The sequence below is a fragment of the Canis lupus genome, chromosome 15, assembly GCF_003254725.2.
Source record: "Canis lupus dingo isolate Sandy chromosome 15, ASM325472v2, whole genome shotgun sequence".
NCBI lineage: Eukaryota > Metazoa > Chordata > Mammalia > Carnivora > Canidae > Canis > Canis lupus.
In genome coordinates, this window is record NC_064257.1 from 46697638 (window position 1) to 46719993 (window position 22356).

The 22356-nt window shown below is 37.2% G+C and overlaps 1 protein-coding gene across 4 annotated transcripts in view; it reads right to left on the reverse strand.

Moving 5' to 3' along the window:
* Positions 1 to 22356, reverse strand: part of NR3C2 (nuclear receptor subfamily 3 group C member 2) — a 330635-nt gene that overhangs the window by 252804 nt on the left and 55475 nt on the right. Inside the window, exon 1 of one of the 4 annotated variants that reach the window (XM_049094174.1) lies at positions 15050 to 15381. The exons of the other annotated variants lie outside the window; for them this stretch is intronic. Within the exon in view, the coding sequence (XP_048950131.1) occupies positions 15050 to 15255 (206 nt within the window). The 5' untranslated portion in view covers positions 15256 to 15381. Of the gene's footprint in view, positions 1 to 15049; positions 15382 to 22356 lie in introns of those variants that run through there. 4 annotated transcript variants of the gene reach the window in all.

Here is a 22356-nt window from a genome sequence, read left to right on the forward strand (position 1 = left end):
CCTGCAAGTGGATGCCCTGAGATGCTTCTGACATCGTCCTTTCCCACCCTCTTCAAACATGATGCAATTAATGGAAAATTATGACGTCTGGTTTCAATCTTAGCTTTGACATCTTATCATCTGAATCTTGGGCAAGTTAAATTTCTCTCATTTACCATGTTTTCAGCTGCTGATTTGGTGTTAACACCACTTACAGAAGATTATTATAGAGGTAGAATAAACACCCACCACCTTCATGGCCTTTCCTTCCCCTTCTTACAAGGCATTATCTTACCTTTAATGGTTACTGACCATAAAGGTGACCATATTTTCAGAACCAAAAATTGACAGACATAACCACATAACTAGATTGATATTTAAAAATATATATTTCCTGGAAAGTTCAGGATACACAGCATTCCCCAAGATTGTAAGCTGTCTGCACTATATCCCCTTATTAAAAGTTCCTTGGAGTCTTTATTGGTCATTATTTCCATCCATGTATAGGACAGTATATAACCATTCCTGCTTTCACCTGCTCAAAAGCTACAGAGTACCAGCCATTAGGAGCCGAGACTCAAGCAGGGAAGAGATGGGCAGAGTTCCCATTGCAATGGAACCTACAATCTGGAGGCTTAAGGAAGCAACAGCCATTTAACAAAACAAACCTTATGCAAATAAATAATCAACCATTGTGATAACTGCTGTGGAACACAAGAGAGTGAATCCTACCCTGGGAAAACCAGATTTGGCAGAGAACTGGGTAGGCTGTGAGGGAGGCTGGGCAGGGACTCTGAGGAATGTACATTTAAGCACAGCACTGATGGCTCTCACAGTTTTCTACTTTTTTTTTTTTTGCAGCTTTTCATTTTCTCCCCAAAAAGGTGCCCCAACACTGAATCCGAAACTCTAGCTCTGATTCTCATCTGTAAAGGTGATGGTTACATCATCTCCCCAGGCTCAACCTGTAAGAGGGAGGACATTGGCCCAGGTACCTCAGAGTCCCTGTAAATGAGGACTCTATGTCAAGTGAAAGACATCGTGACTACAGAACTACTTAAGAGTGCAAACTTCTTTTTCTCATTCCATTTTTCTTTTTTTCTCATCATTTCTGTTTTCTTACATTTAATGACCTCTTTACTGCTGTTAGTGCTCTCTGAAAAGAATGGACATTCTAGATATCCCAAATCAACCTTCTGTTTCCTTCTAGTCAGAATTTGGCCTACCAAAACATGCCTTCCTTGTGTTTTTCAGTCACTCATTCACTTAACAGACCTTCAGAATGTGTTTGTTATGTATCCAAGTCACAGGCATTAAGGGATAGGATTTTAAAAATGAAAATATGCCACTACTCATAACAACTAAAATGGGCTTTCCATGTATCACTATACCAAGTCTCACTTATGATTTTGAAGGGGTAAAAATACTCTCCTGCCCAAACCATATATTTGAATCTCAAGCATCAACGAAAACATGAATGATGCATTAGAGATAAAAACTCTAAAAAGAGATTTCACATTTCAAAATTAATTCCTAATTGATTTTGCTCAGTAATTATATTTTAATTCAATCATATGGCTTTACAATGAGTCTCAAATATGAATCCAAGTTTTATAACTTCTGAGTAATGTGGCCATTTCATAAATTGATACCTATTTCAATTTACTCATCTGTTAAATTGCATAATATTTATGAGCTACAGAAGGCTGTCATAAAAACAATACTCCTTTAAAAATCCAACACAATACTTAATATCTTCGTTTTGCCCTCTTCCTATTTATTTCTTGATTAATTATACTAGATAGAGAGGCTTCACCATGCTGTTACACTTTGGTTTGCTGGAAATGAACCATGTGGTTTTTCCCCATGTTTTGCCTGACTGACATATTGCTTTGGGGAGCATTGAAGCCCATCAGTTTGGATTAGAGGACTGGAGAATACAGGAATCAATTTTAAAAGAAATATTTATGGGAAAGTAATCCTCTTTTCTTCCATGAATGGTAATGTTTTGGAGCCATACTGAAATTGGCATGTTCCCGTAGCAGTTCATTGTGAAGTGTAATGACACTGAGCCACAGTGAAACTGGAGAATGAAAGCACAATTTATATTAGATCTAGATGCCCTGCTTATACTCTTAAAACTTATTAACATATGCCGTGTTCTTAGGAAGGCAAAAATACTTTTAGTAACATCTTCTGTAGGCACAATACTAAAATTTTTCAAAACTATTTCCATTGTTTTATCTCTACAATTAATTTCCCAAGTCAATGGGTGGCATCATTATATGGCACACATGTGCCAGATGGCCTAACTACCCGAGGTCACACAGTGAGGTACTGGTAAAACCAGCTCCAGAGTATCCATCTGCTTAGGTCCCCTGCCTAGGGACCCTTTTTTATGTCACGGATACTTTTGGCAGTCTGGTGAAGTCTACGGACCCGTTCTCAGAATGATGTTTTCTTAAGTGTGTTATTAGATTACATAGAAAATCATCAGATTGACAGTTATCAAAATATTTAAAATGTGATATAATAATGTACCGCTTTACTAACGTATTGAATAACAAATTCTAACTGTGGGTCTAATAACTGGTGTAATTTTAAAGTAGTGATGAGCTTCAATATTTTGAGTTATCTGTAACAACTATAATATAAGATGAGAATATCTGTGATTTCTATCAGTGGTAAGGTCACAGGCTGCCAATACTCCTAGGGTTGATTGCCTGCATTCATAAATAAGAGACAGGCCAAATTTCAGTTAGATACTGATGAAAATAAAAAGAGTAATTTTTTTCTCCATCCAGGCTCACGAACTCCTGGAAATTCTGGCCACTGATCCCAGGTGGGTCCCCTGACAATTCTCACAACAAAGTTCACCAACTTTAAGATAGCCACAGGAATGCTAAAGTTTCAATATATGACAAAAAGTTATCCTTAATATCAATGTCAAAATCTAAAAATCAAACCAAAAAAATGCCAGAAAATTCTGTTTCAGAAAGTCAAAGCTATTATTTCCCAACCTTCACCAATGTTAATATTCCAAGTCTTAAGATAAGTCTCTAAAAAGATTTCAGGAAATATGGAATTCTTAAAAACCTGACCTGCTGAGAACATATATGTTAGATAAATACTTTGGCTTCCAAATCAAAGGAAACAAAAACACAGCAGGTATAACCATGCACAAGGATGTTAAAAATCAAGAGTAGGGACCATTTGCTTCCACCTCTTTTTGAAAGCCCCCCCCACCCACCCACCCACCCACACACACACCAAGTGCTCTTCCCCACTGTGCCTTTCCCGGAGAGTTTAGTGTACCTGTTGCCTGCTCCCTGACTTCAGTCATATGTAGAGCTCTACCTATTACCAAAGTACTCCATGTAGGAAGACCTCAAAGTAGCCCCAAGTTTAGTGTTTGTAGATCTAAAGACCACAGTTTCTGAAGAACCCCAGACATGGTTTGACTAGTGTGTTTGTGGAAACTAGACAAAATACTTGATATCAGAAGGTTCCTGGAAAACCAATAAAGAATAACTTAAGGAACATTTAGGGAAGTTCTTTCTCCTCCTAAAGACAGGTTGACTTTCCTGTACTATAACTGGCACACATGTCTACTCTACACACTTCAAGCCAAAGGAGATTTAGGAAGACTTTGGCAATTACAAGACTGAGTGTTTAGGAATTTTTGAAGTGATTTCAGCTGCTTTCTTAGACACTTTTTTTAAAATAGCAATATTCTAGAAGATATAAGAGAACAAGTTACTGGTTCTTGAATTCAGTTATACATTTCAAGACACAGGTAATAATTTAGAGAAATCTAAAATAACAAACTCACAACAAATCAATGTCTGTTCACAAGCCTTCTCACATATGAAGCAAAGACCATATTAAATCATCATAAAAATTCTGATTTCCCCTTCCTCCCACATATTTAAATCTTGAGTGATTACATTCCATTCTGAATATCAAAAGCTAAAATTACAAAAAAGAAAAAAACCTCTATAAGAACTATAATAGAAAGGAATTTTCCAGAATAGCAAATCATCAAACAGTGAAAAATGACCTTCAATTAGCTACGTTTAGATTTTATTAACAATAGCTAGATGTACAATTACACTGGCAATGTGATTTCAATAACACCAATTTATAAGAAAAATACTTCACCCTTAGGTTTTATGTATGGTGATTTATTTTCTATGGAGACATGCTAACACTTTACAATCTATTCATAAGTAAAAAAACAGCCCTTATAAAGTTCAGAATGAAGCATGTTACACTCTATGAAATCAGTCTTGAATTTTGTCATCTCAAAAGTTACACATTTTAAAAAGAGTTCACATTACTTAAAAATGCAAAAAGGTTCCAATATCTCCATATTTGAGACTCAGTGTTCAAAAATATATATATAATAAAACGGAACTAAAAAAATTTAAAAAATAAAAATAAAATGGAACTGTCATGAGATTGTGTGCTTCACTTCATTTGAGAAGTTGCTGAAAAATTAGAAGGCAGTTTCAATGAATGCAAATGCTGGAGCAACTCAATATTAGACGTAAACGTTCAATATAGACATACCTCAGCAATACCGTGGATCTGGTTTCAGACTGTCATAATAAGAAGATATCACAATAAAACAAGTCATATGAATCTTTTATTTCCCATGGAGTATAAAAGTTATGTTCATACTCTATTAAATGTGCAATAGCATGTCTAAAAAGAGGGCACATATCTTAATTTTAAAAAATATTGCATTGCTAAAAATAATGCTAACCATATCTGAGCTTTCAGTGAGTCATAATCTTTTTGTTGGTGGAAGGTTCTTGCCACCATGCTGATGGTTGGTGACTGAACAGGGTGAAGGCCACTGAAGATTGGGGTGGCTGTGATGATTTCTTAAAATAAGACAACAAGGAAGTCTACCAGGTAGACTGACTCTTCCTCTCACAAATGATTTCTCAGGAGCATGTGATGCTGTTTGATAGCATTTTACCCACAGGAGAACTTCTTTCAAAATTGGAACCAATCCTCTCAAACTCTGCTGCTGTTCTATCAACCAAGTTTATGGAATATTCTAAACCACTTGTTGTCATTTCAATAATCTTCACAGCGGTAGATTTTATCTCAAAAAGCCATTTTCCTTGCACATCCATCAGATGCAATTCCTCATTGGTTTTATGAGATCACAGTAATTCAGTTCCACCTTCAGGCTCTATTTCTAAATCTAGTTCTCTTGCTCTTCCCACCACATCTGTAGTTACTTCCTCACTGAAGTCTTGGATCCCTCAAGGTCGTCCATGGGAGTTGGAATCAACTTCTTCCAAACTCCTATTAATCCCAGGAACCATGAATGTTCATAATGGCATCTAGAACAGTGAATACTTTCCAGAAAAAATTTAATTTATGTTGCCCAGATCCATCAGAGGAATTGCTACCTATGGCAGCTGCAGCCTTGCAAAATGTATTTCCTAAATAATAAGACTTGAAAGACAAAATGACTCCTTGATCCACAGGTCACAGAATGGATGCTGTGTTAGCAGGCCTGACAACACCACTCATCCTGCTATCCATCTCCATCGAGGCTCTTAGGTGACCAGGTACACTATCAAAGAGCAGTCGTATTTTGAAAGAAATATTTTTTTCTGAGCAGTAGATCTCCACAGTGGGCTTAAAATATTCAGTAAACCAGGCTGCAAACAGATGTGCTATACTCTAGGCTTTGTTGTTATATTTATAGAGCACAGGCAAAGTAAGTTTAGCGTAATTCCAAAGGCACTAGGATTTCTGGAATGGTGGATGAACATGGGCTTCAGCTGAAAATCACCAGCTGCACTGGCCCCCAACAAGAGAGTCAGCGCCTGCTCTTTGAAGCCCTGGAGCCAGCACTGACTTCTCTGCAGCTGGGAAAGTCTGAGACAGCATCTTCTTCCAAACGAAGGCTAATTCACCTACATGGAAAATCTGTTAGTGTGGCCACACCTTCATGAATTATCCTCGCTAAGTCTTCTGGAGAACTTGCTGCAGCTTCTCCATCAGCACCGGCTGCTTCACCTCATAACTTTATGTTATGGAAATGGCTTCTCTCTTTAAACCTCATGCACCAGCTGCTGACTTTTCTTCTGGAGCTTCCTCACCTCTCTCAGCCTTCACAGAACTGAAGAGACTTAGGGCCTTGCTCTGGATTAGACTTTGGCTTAGGGGAATGTTGTGGCTGGTGTGATCTTCTATCCAGACCACTCAGACTCTCCATATCAGCAATAAGGTTGTTTCACTTTCTTATCATTTGCGTGTTCAGTGGAGCAGCACTTTTCACCGTCTTCAGGAACTTTTCCTGTGCACTCACGACTTGGCTGTGTGGTGCAAGAGGTCTAGGTTTCAGCCTATCTGGACTTTCAACATGTCTTCCTCACCAAGCTTAATCATTTCCAGTTTTTGATTCAAAGTGAGAGATGTGCAATCTTTCCTTTCACTTGAACACTTAGAGGCCATTGTAGGGTTATTAATTTCAATAACACTGTGTCTCAGGGAGTATGGAGGCCCGAGGTGGGGGAGAGATTGGGGAACAGCCAGTCGGTAGGGCAATCAGAACAAACACAATGTGTATCATTCAAGTTAACTGTCTTATATGGGTACAGGTCATGGCACCCCAATACAATTATAATAGTTACATCAAAGATCACTGATCACAGTCACCGTAACAAATATAATAATGAAAAAGTTTAAATTATTGCAAGAATTACCACAATGTGACATCAAGAAAATGAAATGAACAAATGCTATTGGAAAAAATGGTGCCAATCGACTTGTTCAATGCAGGGTTGCCACAAACCTTCAATTTGTAAATATAAAACAAAATGAAACAACAAACCCTATAGAACTCATCTGTGAAGCACAATAAAGTGTAATAAAAGAAAGGCATGCCTATATAGTATAATTGTTTTTTTTGGTCTGTATCATATTACATAAATATTATCATAATGTTAAATCAGCAAGGCCAACATTTAAATGGAAGGTATCAAATACTAAAAAGTTTAAAGATACTCTCAAATAAACTGAAAAAATGTCGATTAAAATTCAGCTTGGGTTTAATATGAAAAATGTTAACGTACCAAAAAAATTTTAGCTAAGCAATCATGTATAAACATAGATATTAGCCTGAAATTCAAGACAAGCTGCTGGATTGAATGATGAGACCATCAACTTGAGTTCTTCAGTTCATTAGCTTAACCACAATCCCAACCTAATATCCATAAAGTCACAAAGGCAAATGTAATATACCTCCTAAGTTTAAAGAACCACACAAATTTTTCATTATTCATATCATGAAGGATTTATGTTCAGCATTACTTTAGTGACAGTAGAGAGAGAACTAGAACAGTCCTTGAGGAAGAACTTTTTAAAAAGCACTAAAACCTGTTTTTCTTAAGTTCCATACCAACATACTGAAAAGCAGAAATACATCTCTTAAAAAACAAAACCAAGAAACTCTGCAAATTACTCAGTATGCTTCCACTCAGAGATACACCAAAGCAATACTCAATCTTCCTCCACAGATCTGCCCTCCTGCTCTATTTCCTCTATCTTCTACCTAGATGCCCAAACCGGGTCCCTGGCATCATCTTGAACTCTCCCTCCTCCCCAAATCCTCACTCAACAATCACTCACCATTGATTCCCCCTACATGTCCATCTCTCTCCTTCTCCCCAACTCAGATCAGGATCCTGATCCCCTTGCTGGGGTAGTAGGGTCCTCCTCTCCCCATATGCCAGTTACCTGTCCTCCTCTCCTTCACTTCCTCAGACATCATGCACCTGCTGAAACTCTTGCAGAGTTGTGGCCTCTGAGACCTGTACTTCTGATTTCACCTACAAGTCACTTCCTGCGGGAGGAGGAAGAGCTCTCACAATAGGTACTCACTTCTCTGGATTTGTTCTAAAACAAAAGAATGTGTTTCAGTTGAGTCAGTACCTCCTCAAAGAAGAGAACCAAGAGAACAGAATTCTTTGCTGTGCAGTGGCACTTTAAGTGTCAGGGTTGATTTCTCGCTCCCCACTAAAGCCCTCACTTCTAGCCTCTGCTACTGTTAGTATTATTTCATTACTATGAATAAATAGCCAATATTGGTATTTTGTTATTAATAAAATGACAGGGTACTTTAACATACACAATTATGTATTTGATCCTTCTCTGGTCCTAGCTACATGGAGTGTGAGAGGCGTCCTACACATTTTATCAGTACATAATGATTCAATGATTTCTAAATGTGGCTAAGAAAGGAAGCAGCAGAAAGGGATCTAAAGACTGGATCCGTATATAAAGTAGCACTGGAAGGGAGAGAGTGAGTGAAAGAGATAGGGCAATATAAAAGGCACAAACGGATATTCTGGAAATATCCACAGAGAGACCCCAGAAAGTGGGGTTCAATTCATATGAAATCGCAATTCCTAAGTCTGCTCCACTTTGTCCAGCATGATTTCCCCAAAGACGCAGCCCTGTGGAGATAGAGCTTGTTTACACCATACGGGGCATATTTTCTCTGGTACGCACTAACTTTCCTTCTTGGCCTTTTCTAAACTTGCCTTTAGCTCTTTTCTGTTTCTACCCTTGTACAGCTTGTTGCCATTAACTACCTTCTGTAAAAATGCAGTCTGCACTTCAGAATTCTTTGCGAGCAGTGGGGCGGGTCATACTTGGCAATTACCTGTTAGCGAAGGAAAAACATCATTTCCCTTAATAGACTTTATGCAAAAATGATCCAGAATGGATTACAAGGGCAAGTGTCTAAATTGTGATTTCATACATAGCATGGCATTAGTAATTTTATGTGGTTTGAAATGTTTGCTATCGATGAATAAAATGAAGAGCTCTTTAGAAATTTTCATTTAAGATGCCCATAACATGGATTAAGAATATATCAGAATACAATTCCAAGTGATGTATATAAGCCACCTTCTCATTTGCACTTTTCCCACACTGTAGCGTTGCCCTAGAAGTTTAAAGGCCCCAAATGGCAGCATTAGCAGAGACATATACTTCACTTGAAATAGAAAAAATTTAGTTGGATTAAAAAAAATAACTGACAGAACTTAAATGATCACAGATCTGAAAACCGACATTTAAATACTTCTTCAATGGGGGGGTGAGGGGGGCGGGAAATCCCTGGGTGGCTCAGTGGTTTAGCGCCTGCCTTCAGCCCAGGGCATGATCCAGGAGTCCCCGGATCAAGTCCCACATCGGGCTCCCTGCATGGAGCCTACTTCTCCCTCTGCCTATGTCTCTGCCTCTCTCTTTCCCTGTGTCTCTCATGAATAAATAAATAAAATCTTTAAAAATAAATAAATACATAACATACATACACACACACATACATACTTCTTCGGTACTTTGTGTATAATCTTCATGCTCAGTGTTTCTCTTAAATACTTCACGGTTTCTCTGAATTTTTTTTTCGGTTTCTCTAAATTTTAAAGCATAATCTACTGTTTCTGTATGGCAAAAGGATTTAGCCCACTCTGACGTCATTATATAAATCCTTATCCAGTGATACCTACTCCCTTGATAGGTTCTTAATGAGGACAACAAGACAAAACAAACACAATAATTTTGTATAACAAAAAGCAGGAGAGATGAGCTACACCACAAAAAGCAAGAAGACTTGCCTCTGAGCTCATGGTTAGCTGTCCTGGCTGCCTCAGCCTCACCATACACCACACAGAATCTCACAAAATTAGACATCACTAATGGGCACCAAGGAGTTAGAACCAGAGACTTACCTTTCTCAGAAGCAGTAACTTTTAAAATTAATCGCAATATACTTTCTTGTATACCAAGATGATGCAGCCAGCCCATCTACTGGGAGGCATGCATTTTGAAGTATTTTTCCAGCAGGGGTGATGGATGTAAGATTTGTCCTGTGGGGATAGATGGCTGGTGATAGGTGCAAGACAACTGGCCAGAGTCAACCATGTGATTTAACTACAGAACTAAGCAGACTTCCTGCTTCTTCTGGAAGGAAACCTTCACCTTGGGCCCCATGAACCCCATGACTGACCTGGTTGGATAGGCTAAAGCACAAAAACCAATACAAGAGTTTGGAGGGCAATTTTTCCACCTAATGAATGCCTATCTTCCTATGGCTCAGCATTGGAAGAACCTCACTACAGACCTGTTAAAATAATTCAACAGTTAAAAAAACAAAACACTCTACTAGGCAATGAAAACATTGCTATTCAATTCATTTTGCTAAAGTCTTTCTCGTGAATGTAATCATGAAAGTGGAATGGTTAGAAGAATCATATAATTAGCCTTCCTAACTTTTTCTTTCAATACTGTATTTGTGTGTCAGTATGTCTGCACATAAAAGAAACATGTTTATTATTCTGGATAAAATCACATGGAATGCTGTCAAAATCAAGAGGTTTAAATAGGAGTTTCCCTAACTATGCACTTTTTTAAAAGATTTTATTTATTTGAGAGAGAGTGAGAGAGAGAGAGAGAGAGAATACAAGCAGGGACAGGCAGGGGGAGAGGGAGACGCAGACCCCCTGCTGAGCAGACACAAGGCTTGATCATGAACTCCAATCCAGGATTCGAGGATCATGATCTGAGCTGAAGGCAGACACTTAACTGACTGAGCCACCTAGGCGCCCCGCTAACTATGCAATTTATATGAAATTTTCAGACAGATGAACGGAAGAGGGTGCTGAAATTTAAGTATCTGGAAAAAGAAAGCACTCTCTCTGTCTGGTTTAAAAGTAAATCAGAAGACTCATTCTTACCAATAGGCATTTATTCAGAGGAGAAGTTATGAACATTAAGTTCCCTTCATTACTTTTAATTCTTATAATCATAGGTTAAGACCAGATAGTTGGTAAAAATGTCTCTGGATCTGTCTGCAGAGGAAACTAGATAAATGCCCAAGGACCCCTTTGCCCGATGATTTTACAATTTTACAGTTCTGTAAATGTTCAGAGACAAAAGAGGCTCCCAGAGACAATACTACACCACAGAAATAAACAGGCATACTCCCCTTATAGAAAGTAAACACAATTTATACCTAATAACTTTGTGTATAAGCAGTCCCTTTCAAAATAGTTTCTAATTCTTTGGCGGGCGCGGGGCGGGGGGGAGATGAAGTAAAAGACATTCAAAAGCACCAAGAATTTAGGAGGGATACTTAACAAATTTACCCTAAACACTTCCTGGAAAATCTTGCTAATACAAAAACATTATCAATGCTCATTAATCTGAGATAGGTACTACTTACTGTGTAGAGATTTTGAAATGGAGGATCTAAAGATTAGATGCACTAAATGAGGTCACTGCTTATGATTATAAGCTACTAAGCACCCAAAGCACAAGATTAAAAGGACAAGGTGGAGAAACTCAACTTTTCAACTTCTTCCCAAAGAAATGATTATTTCTAGGTCCTTAATTTTTCATTTATTCATTCTGCAAACATCTGTTACGACCTTATACCAACTCCTCTTGGCCCTGTAGTCAGAAAAGAAATAACATCGGATGGATATTGCTCATATATAAAAAGCTCATGGTCATAATTTTAGTAGACTAGACCTAAAAGTAGAAGTAAAATTTATTTACATGTTTTAGTGAATAAAGACTATTTAAATTAAGATATATTTTCTGATAAAACATAACATTAAATACCATAACTCCACCTTAAAATGTGTCCAATGGGTAAATAAACAAAAGCAGAAAGCTATCTCACTTCCTGCAAACCTCCTACTGAACTAATGACAATGGCAGAAATAGAATTCTAGATACTATACCATGATCTCCTGTTTTAAAAATATGCTATATTCCATCTCATTTATATTGTGCTACTAATATTTTCTGCAAACAAAAGCCCTACTATTGACCACTACTCATTATTTTGTTTATCTCCCTGAAGGTGATGTGACTGATGATCTCGGTGTACCCAAAAGCTGAACAGATACCAAACACTAAAGAAGCTTTCTTAACATGGAAGAATATACTTGGCTCAAGGTTTGAGAAAAACATTTCCTATTGGCAATCAGAAATACAAGGTGCCTACAAGCAATCTTATTCACTGTAGATTATTTTAAATAATCTATCATGAAACAGTATTTCAAACTTTATGTTGCCTAATGAAAGGTATATGAAAGGAAAAAGCCAATAGCTTCTTTATTTTTCCAAGTTATTAACACTTAAACTCAGATATTTACTGGAACAATTCCAGAGAAAAGGTATTCAGTTGTAGCATGATTTTAAGGGATAATAACTAAAATTAAATATGCCAATCCTTCCACTGATTTATGAATACACTTCAGACAGTTTAATCTCTTTAGAGAATCTCTGCTCTTAAGTTGTTCAAAAATTCAAAACTAGAATACAACACTCTTCTACTAAAGCAATTTATATGTCACTTGTAATGGAAAGATTTTTCAGCAGCATCTGATTTTATACACACACACACACACACACACACACACACACACACACACACATACCTACTAGGTATGTGATCTAGAAAAAGCCTGTAAAGAAGGTAGATGTCTCTGATAAGACATTAGGGTAAACCAGCACTTTAATGTGAGTTTCCAATATGTTTTCAGGTGAGACATTATTTCTTACTATAAAAAACGATGCTATACTTCAATTGCCTTCTAAAGTCACTTCTATTTTTCTTTCCAAGAGAAACCAAGTTCCATTAATGCATCAAGTCCTCCAACCCTGATGGCTCTCTTTGTCCTGACTGGAAGCCCCTCCCGGTTATCTCCCTTCTCCCAGTGGTGAAATCCTACCCCCACCTTTCAGGCCCAGCTCTAATCTATCTTCTTATATAGTCTTACAAATATTACCAGTTGAAATTCATTGCTCCATCTATATTATTACATTCTCATTCACTTTTTTACAACTAACTTTCCATTATGCCTTCCATTCTTGTTATCCAGGTATGTACACACTCTCCCCGAGCACAATACTTTAGATATCCAACAAAAGGTCTCCCAACTTGAACTGAAAAATGATGTTTTAAAATGCTAAAATTGAAATTAAGAATAGATCTGTAAAAGCGACACACATTATCCTCATTTTAGAAATAAGGAAACAGAATCAGAGCATTTTAATGAATTGTATCAGGGATCAAAACTTTTGGGTAATATAACCAAGATTGAAACCCAGGGTCTGAGACTCAAAGTCTTTCAGCATGGTGCCTGGCAGCTGCCTCTCAAGATAGGAAATGGAATTCTCTCCCTAGAAGGTTTTATCTTCACTGGAACCACTTAAAATCACAAATGCCCTAATTTGTAAGCCATTTTTACTCACAATCTCCCTATGAATATCAGATTATAATAGCCTATTATAAATAAAAGAAAAAGGAACCAAGTGAGAATTAAGAAGGTAAAAATTTCTTCAAATTATACAACATTACAAAATTAAACACCTACCTACATTCTATCAATGTAAATGAAATACGCTCTATGTTACCTTATCCTGTTCTCATTATTCATTAAATTTTAGTCTATAAAAAAGACAAAATAATCCTAGAATTTTGTCTAAACTCTTCAAGCTGAAAGGATCTCATTCTACTCACTATTTTACAGATGAGGAGACTGGGCCGAGAATGAGTAACAGCCTTAGAAGCTGGCCTTCTAATGCTCAGCCTAACTGCTTTTCCACTATACTGGAGGAATTATATACTATATTTCTAGAGAAATACTGAAAGTAAGAACTATTAATTACAAATGTGCCTAAAACAACCTCATAGATACTTAGGCTTTAGTTTAACAGCCTAAATTTTATGAGGAAACGGAGGCAAAAGGAGCCGATATATTTCGCCCAACTTTTTTTTTTTCTTTTAAAATATTTATTTATTTAAGAGAAAGAGAGAGAGAGAGAGAGAGAGCCTGCACATGCCCATATGTGAGCAGAGGCAAGGGCAGACAGAGAGGGAGAGAGAGAATCTCAAGCAGACTCCCTGCTGAGCACAGAGCCCAGGCCTGGGCTCCATCTCACAACTTGGAGATGACTACACAAGCCCAAATCAAGTCACTTAACCAACTATGCTACCCAGGCGCTCCAATTTTGCCCACCTTTTAAAATTATTTTCAATCAGTTCAATGAAAATTCCCCCTCAAAAAATTAAACATATATGAGGTATAAAGAAAATTCATCACAGTAACTGACAGGGCATCTCTGTCGAAGCAGACTCCCTTTCTTTTGCTAATCATCTATGCTTAGATTCTCCACATATCCTTAAAAGACTGTCATAAAACCTATCTGATTATAAATATAATATCCTCCACCTTTAACTGTATCTGAAAACAAGACAAATATGCCCTAATTACATCCTAGTGAAGTCGTCTTTTTATAAGAAACAGAGATTAATGAGCCAAATGAAAAAGTAAGTATGTTGACACGTGTCTATTATATAAATTAATTTTAATGTCAGTGAAGTAGGGAAGAACAGTACGTTCAATCTTAGCTGGGTTTTCTCACAAATACAATACACGTTTAATTTCTACTCGGGTCTAGAAGTTCCCATGTGCAGGATTAATCAATAAAACAGCAAAACTTAAAAATTTTGACGAGGTGTTTCCAACGAGAAAATATCTACTCCTTTCTGTCATCTCTATTTTACTAACATGAGCAAATAATTCTTTCAAAAAATATAACATTTCCAAGGCTTTTCTTGCTTTAAAAAGTTTCAAAAGGGACACACCCTGTAGTTGAAAGGCAGACCTCCACACCCTTCATTTCCCTCTACCTCTTTTCAATTTAGCGGCAGCCACACAGATTCCAACACAAGGGGAGGGCAACTTGGTAATGTCAGAAAGTAAAGCAGGCGCATTAAAACTAGAATCTGAAACCAAAAATATTCTAGGACAACAGGAAGTAAAAATCATGATAACAAAGAAAAGTAGGAAAACACCAACACAGAATTAATTTTTTAAAGTAACATGGCATTAAGTGTTCTGAATGCAACTCTGTTCACACTTCTCTACTCGAGTTCTTTTCCTCACCATGAGAGGACATTGTCCTCTTAAAAATCATAAGTAATAAAGTTATCCTGCTTAGTTCAGCAGAAACCTACCCAGGCCGAGGAGGAAGGCAGAAAAGAATGGACTGTTGGGGCACTTTCTCCCCAGACCACAACAACTGTTTTTCTATCTTGAGAGAGAGGAAACCTTCAGTATGGAGGGAGAAAGCAAATAAAAGGAAGAACTGTAATTCTTGAGCCTGTGCCAGTTTACAGTATTTAAAAAAAAGAATGTGCGCCACAGCTTGGCGGGCGGCCATATTTACAGTAAGCTATCTCGAGCTCTGCCCGACAGGAAGAACAAAGGGCTCAGTGTGGTGCTGCTGGTTCTGTGCGCCTCAAATATTGGACAGAGCAGGAATGCAGCCCCACACGCAACAGACTCTTTGCTTTCTGCAGCTCTCTCTCCTCAAGGACTCTCGAAATATGGTCAGAGTCTATAAAAGGGCAAGAGAACGCTTACTGCCCTCAGAGTCTCAGCTTAAACTTTAAATAACCATTTCTTTTGCTTTAAAAAAAAAAAATGCAACTCATCTATTAATTTGGCTTGAACTTTAAAATTGCCGAAGTTTAAAAGCTCATGATGTTTAACGACATAGGTAATTCTATCTTCCAAGAATAGCTAAACCTGAAAAAGAGCCCGAACTACAATTTTCTTGGTGAGATTTAATATATGTTCCTTCCATTATACTATTAGAAGTATTTAGCAAATAAGTGGAGTAACACCAGGACAATTATGTTAGGGACTCAATTGCTGTTTTAATATAATACATTTCTAGTCTATTTCCAGAAATAAATAAAATTTGAAGGTACAGTTTTGTGACCACAGCATTAAAATCAACAAAACTCTTTTCCCTCGAAGTTTACTTCTTTTGAAACTTTGCCCAAATATAGAGTAAATTCAAATTTAAGTTTGTTGAGATCTTTTTTAATATTTTATTTATTTATTCATGAGAGACACAGAGTGAGGCAGAGACACAGGCAGAGGGAGAAGCAGGCTCCATGCAGGGAGCCCGACGCAGGATTCGATCCTGGATCTCCAGGATCACACCCTGGGCTGAAGGCGGTGCTAAACCACTGAGCCACCCAGGCTGCCCAAAGTTTGTTGAAATTTCTATTTCATTACGTATACCTGGGTTTACATATTTGCCACGGTCAAAACTTTTTTTTATCCTAAACCAATGCAAAGGACAATACATCTGTGATTTTTTAGTTTTTCTGACATTTTGTTCTAGTGGGGAAGAAAGAGAAAAAAAGAGGTACACAAGTTCAATACACAGACTATCAGAGAGTGAAATCTGCTAAAAAGAGAAACTAAAGAAGGCATGAGGGGATAAAAGTTGGTGGGTCAGGAAGAAGACTATAAAATTGGGGGTAAGAAGTCAGGGAAGCTCTTTGGAAAACTGAATTTGGAGCCCATACCTGCACTGGAGAAGGATAACCAGCCCGTGAATATCATACAGAGCATTTTGGCCACTGTGACCAGCAAATGATGGAGTTTCTGAAGGAATAAGGATTCTCAACTACTGTGAAGCTCTTCTCAAAGGTGGGGGGACAATGAAGACAGTTTCATTTAAACATAGATACTATCCACAAAATGAGAAAAGGAGCTAGCTCTGGGTCAGAAGATATAGCAGCAGCTAGAAAGAATTTAAAAGGAGAAAAAGGAAAGAGCAGATGAATAGGGGAGAAGCAAAGCAAGAGACAGATGAGAATGATGTTGAGAGAAAAAGTCGAACCCTAAATATTAGTAATCATTTTAATAGGTGGACATTCAACACTTAATAAAGAGTTTGTAAAGCTGCTGCCACCTGGAAAAGGTTTCTAATGAGAGTCTGGGTAGTAAAGCAGAAGAATCACCAAGACAATGCCAGACGCTTCTACAGCAGGGTAGTTTACTGAGATTTTATTTTTGTGGTTTCCATTATTTTGTTTTGTTTCCTTCCTTGTGGAGAAAAATGGAGGAGAGAACTTCTCTGGGCTATAGGCTATAGAGCCACCCAGTGCCCAGGAGACAGCAGCAAGGAGGAATGGGTACACGGTGCAAATACAGACCACGTAGGTGTGGCACGGCATCTAATGCCACTTCATAGCGCTACAGGACTTGGCGGCGGCTAAGACACAACAGCTGTATGGGGGAAAGTATAGACTGACAACTAGAGGAACTCCTCAAATGTTCTGCTGTGTGTATAACTGCTGGGTCCTTCCCATTGGTCACGGAGGTAGTCAGAAGAAAAATCATGAGTGTGAGCTAGAAAGACACAATTTCCCTCCAATCTGGGTACTTGGGGGCTCTTTTGAAAAAAAAAAAAAAGTAATTGAAAGACATCAGTAAGAAACCACTCATACCTATTAGAGCAGCAAAAAGTTTTAACTCATGAATACAGTGTTGGCAAGAATGTGAAACAAGGGCTCACAGACTCTTGGTAGGACTGTAAATTGCAGAAGAACTCGCAAATAACCAGAAAAAAATAAAGATATGCATACTCCACGCCCTGTCAATTTCATTTACAGGAATATACTCAGAAAAATTGTTGTGCCATCGTACTTTTGCACAAGGAAACACCTAAAAGTATTCAGGGTGCTATGCTCTGAAGTAAAGAAAAATTACAAAGAATTTTCATCCAAAGGAAACAAATTACATTCATTATAATAGAATATTATGTAGCAATGAAAATAAATTCAGGGAATCAACCTGTATCATCAAAAACTACAAAAAAGATGAAAAGAAAGCTACAAAAGAATTCACAGTACATTACATGAAAATTAAAAGCTAGAAAACAATACTAGACAGATTAAGCAGCTAATAAGATAAATGAAAAAAGGATTAAATTCTCTCAATTTAACCATGTATCTAAATTTAACTCTATAGAAAATCTAGATACCTCTTTCAGAGCATGCGAGTTATTTTAAAATAATTCTTACTTAAAATTTCAATTTAAGGAGGTAAGCCAAGTATTCTTTATGACAAATTCTCAAATAGGAGAGGCTGGGAATTCATCAGTGAATCTAGGCAGGGATCTACCTACTCCCCACCTCCCTTGAGGAAGAGACCAAAGGATTGGAAAGGTGGTATGCAAGTGTCAGAGCAGAAGCACGGAGCAGCAGCAACATGCGCAGCAAGCTCACCCTCCCTCCGGAAGTTGCACAGCTGACAGGCCAGGCTGTCTCTGCTTTGAGAGAGGAGATCTGGGACAGGCACCAAGAAGGTGCCAGGAGAGCTGCTAAGTGGGATTTTTTCAGAGTCTGAGAAACCATCACTTTATAAGAACTAGTCAAGTTTCTATTTAGAAACAAGAGTTGGTAGGAGATACCAGGACGATTTTGAAATAAAAATTTTATAGCATTCTCCCATAGCATTTACTAAATAAGCAACTTTGATTTTCTAATGACGTCAGTGATAGAAAGAAGAAGCAGGATGACCTCAAATCTGGTCTGTGTACTTATTCTCCCTCATGGTTGCTGACTTATTAAGTCCATATTTCAGTATGAATATTCTTTGATACCAACTAATACTCTATTTTCACCTAATTTAGAAAACTAAAATTAAGAATTACTTGAAAAAGTTCACAAAAATAGATTTAAATGACGTTTTATGTTATTCAAAAAGGCATACCGGAAAGGTAGATGTAGTGATTTAGGGTAAATATGCCAGTGGCACTATACATCCACCGTCTTTTTTTCAAGATTTTATTTATTTACTTAACAGAGAGAGAACACACAAGCAGGGAGAGCAGCAGGCAGAGGGAGAGGGAGAGGGAGAAGCAAGCCTCTCACCAACCAGAGAGCCTAACACAGGGCTTGATCCCAGGACCCCAGGATCATGATCTGAGCCAAAGGCAGATGCTTAACTGACTGAGCCACTCAGGTGCCCCTTCTTTTTTTTAATTGAAATATAATTCATATACCATGCAATGTATATTTTTAAAATACGTGCTTCAGTGATTTTTAATACACTAAAATGTGCAACCGTCACTTCTAATTCCAAAGTATTTCTATTCCCCTCAAAAGAAGCTGTACCCATTAGCAGCCATGTCCCATTCTTCCCCACCCCCTCATCTCCAGCCCCTAACAACCACTAATCTCAGTTCTATGTCTGTAAATTTGCCTATACCGGACCCTTCAAATAAATGGAATCAGACAGACAGTATGTGACCTTTGTTGTCTAGCCTCTTTCATTTGGCATAATGTTTTCAAGCTTCATATATGTTGTAGCATGTGTCAGCTCATTTCTTTTTTGGCTCAATAGTATTCCACCAGATAGCTATAGCACATTTTGATTACCCACTCATCAGTTGACGGTCATTTAGGTTGACTTCTTTGGCTATTATAAATTAATGCTTCCGTGAACCTTCACATACAAGTTTTTGTGTGAACCTATTTTTTCAGTTCTCTTGGAATTTCTGGTCATATGATAATTCTGTTTAAGCTTTTGAGAAACTGCCAGAGTACTTTCCAGAGCAGCTATATTATTTTACATTCTTACCAGCAACGCATGAGAGTTCCAATTTTACCACATCCTCACCAACACTTGGTATTGTCTGTCTGATTATAGCCATCTTGGTAGGCAAAAGGGGTACCTCACTTTGTCCTGATTTGCATTTCCCTCACTAATAATGATACTGAACATCTTTTCAGCACACAGACTTTCATAATAATAGTTTTCCATATAGTTTAGATTGATGTAACAAATGCTTTAACAATAACAATGACTAATGTTTAAGTTCTTATATAATTTTTCTATTAGACTTCACTAAGGAGACTTACATACAACCAGTGAATGTTCACTCTATGAATGAAAAAACTATTAAAAGATAATAAAAAGTAAATCTTTAAAGATTACATACGCTGACATAAGATTTTATACATTAATATACTCATAATATACACACTTTGTCCTTATTTAGCAAGAATAGTTGATCAAAGTAAAGTTAGGGTAAGAATGAAGTTTGTAAAAAGCAGCTCAGTATCTTCTAGCAAAGCAGTAAGTGGTGGTAGATGAGCTAGCCCAGTTGTTCAAATGTCATTTATTATTTCTCTAGAAAAATGTAATGATTCTAAATAATCACAGCTGCCAAGTTTCATCACTTACATCAGGTTAAAGTTTCTAAATTACTTTAAAGTTTACTTCTGTGACCTTTCCATTTGCAAGACCAAAATAAAATAGTAACTTCAATTATATTCAGAAACATTTTATTACTAAGTGCTCATACTCATGACATATAAGACCACTGTACGATAAAAGCAGGGAAACTGATGTTTGAAACACGGAAAATTCAATCAAGATGTTCCTATTTTTAAAAACATAAAAGAAGGAACCAAGAGCTCAAAGTACAGCTGATAGCAACAGTTAACTCACTCCGGTTACAATCACTTTTTAACTCATTCACGAAATGCCCACATTATCACTTAGTAAATGACACCATAATGTTTTCTGTCGAAAGTACTGAACCCAATGACCTCCGTGAATATTTTGTACGTGTGTTTTAAATGTGCTGGTCTAACCACTATGCCCCCTGCCACTATGCTTTCCACTTCTAGCCTCTGTTAATGCAAGCCCCCTCTCTGGCATCGTCCCCTCTCCAGTCTTCTTTCCCTCACCCCTGCAATCTACTCCAACCCACTACGTGCCCTGTATGTGATAAAATGCTATTCCTGACTATTCCTTCCACTGAGCAGCTACTTCAACTATTGGGGGGTGGGGGTAGATCCACAGGTAGATAAAAGAAGCTTAATTCTGAAGGATCAAAGATGGCTCCCAGGTTTCTAATTAGGCTGTGTAGACGGTCATATCCCATCACATAAGCTTTTATGAAGGTATGAGTCAAGTCAATGAGAACAATCTTCAAATTACAAGGCACAAAAGTAGTTGCAACCCTTTCTAGGACATCTAAATGAGTTGGGTGATTACCTATTCTACCTCTTCCTAACTGGACTCTGACCTACGTGCTAAGGATAAAAAATAAGATGAACTTAATAAATGCCTAATACTCATCAAGCACTTATAATGTAATAGTTGTTCCACTTCTACATCATTACTTGTAATCTTCACCAAAGACCCTACTATTGTGCCCACTTTATAGACTTGGGACTTAAGTGGTTTCCTCAAGCTCACTAACCAACCGATACATAGGCCAAGATCCAAAGATAGATATATCCAACCTCAAAGCCACCCAGCCTCAATGCCTCAAGCAGCTCAGTGAGGAGTATATGAAAGGTACAAAATATGTATTATACAGATGCAATCATTATGCATTTATAGCACATAAAATAATGTCTATAGTTTCCAGAGCATTACACATTAAATAAGCTAATCTGGTTGTCTTATTTCTAAATTGTAATATCATCTTTTATAAATATGCTATGAATGGCACTCATCAACTTAGTAGAGTTTTTACAACATAACCCATTTACAGGTAACTAACTTCCTACTGCCAACCAAGAGATCTACCATGGAAAAAAGAGTAAAAGTCACTCTAGGTAATATTAAAAGAACCAAAAACCCCTGCTCCTTACTCATATTCTTTAAAAAATGTAAATGGTTAAAGTCTCAATTTACTCAGAGACAGTATTTTCAAATCCAGTTTGTAACCACAAGTTCATTTACCCAAACTGTAAATAGGACAACCTATAAATTAGACAGTAAGTAAACATACCCAGAATATTCCAAAATATAAGCTGTAACAAGGGTTAAAATATTCACAATCTGATTATTTTAATATATAATAATTTATAGGGTAGCATGAAATATTATCAGGCTGCATGATTTCATTATATTGTATAAAAGTGGCCATTATAATAAGAACTAAAGCAGTAATTCTGAATGATTTTCTAGAATTTCTTTTCTGAGCTGAGAAAAACCAAGCCTTAGGCAATAAGGCTGGAGATAAATCAACTATAGTAAAAGGCATGTTAACTTCATGTAAATCAAGACAATTTAGTTATAATTTTCTTATACTTCAGTTTGTAGTGGCCTAGAAATTGCAGCAGATCTTTGTTTCTTTTAGACTCATTTCACACCTTTGCCTTTGGTTAACAATTATGGGTTTTCTGTATTTTGAATGTACCTGAAATTAAACATGACAGCTTTGCCACAATTTTATGAAGTTTTATAAATGTTAAACAACAGCTGTTTGACTAGGGATTTACCATACCAAAATGTAAACTAACATCGCCAGTGCAAAGGGCCTAAGTTTACAACTTTAACACCATAAGCCAAGGACAGTTTGCCTTCAAAAGGTCTATAAATAAGCACCTTTTAAAGCTGAATGACACCAATAAGGAAATAGATGCTCAGTAAAATGATAGGAGTTTTTGTTGGTTTTTCATGAACCAATATTCACTGACAATTTCTGGAAAGG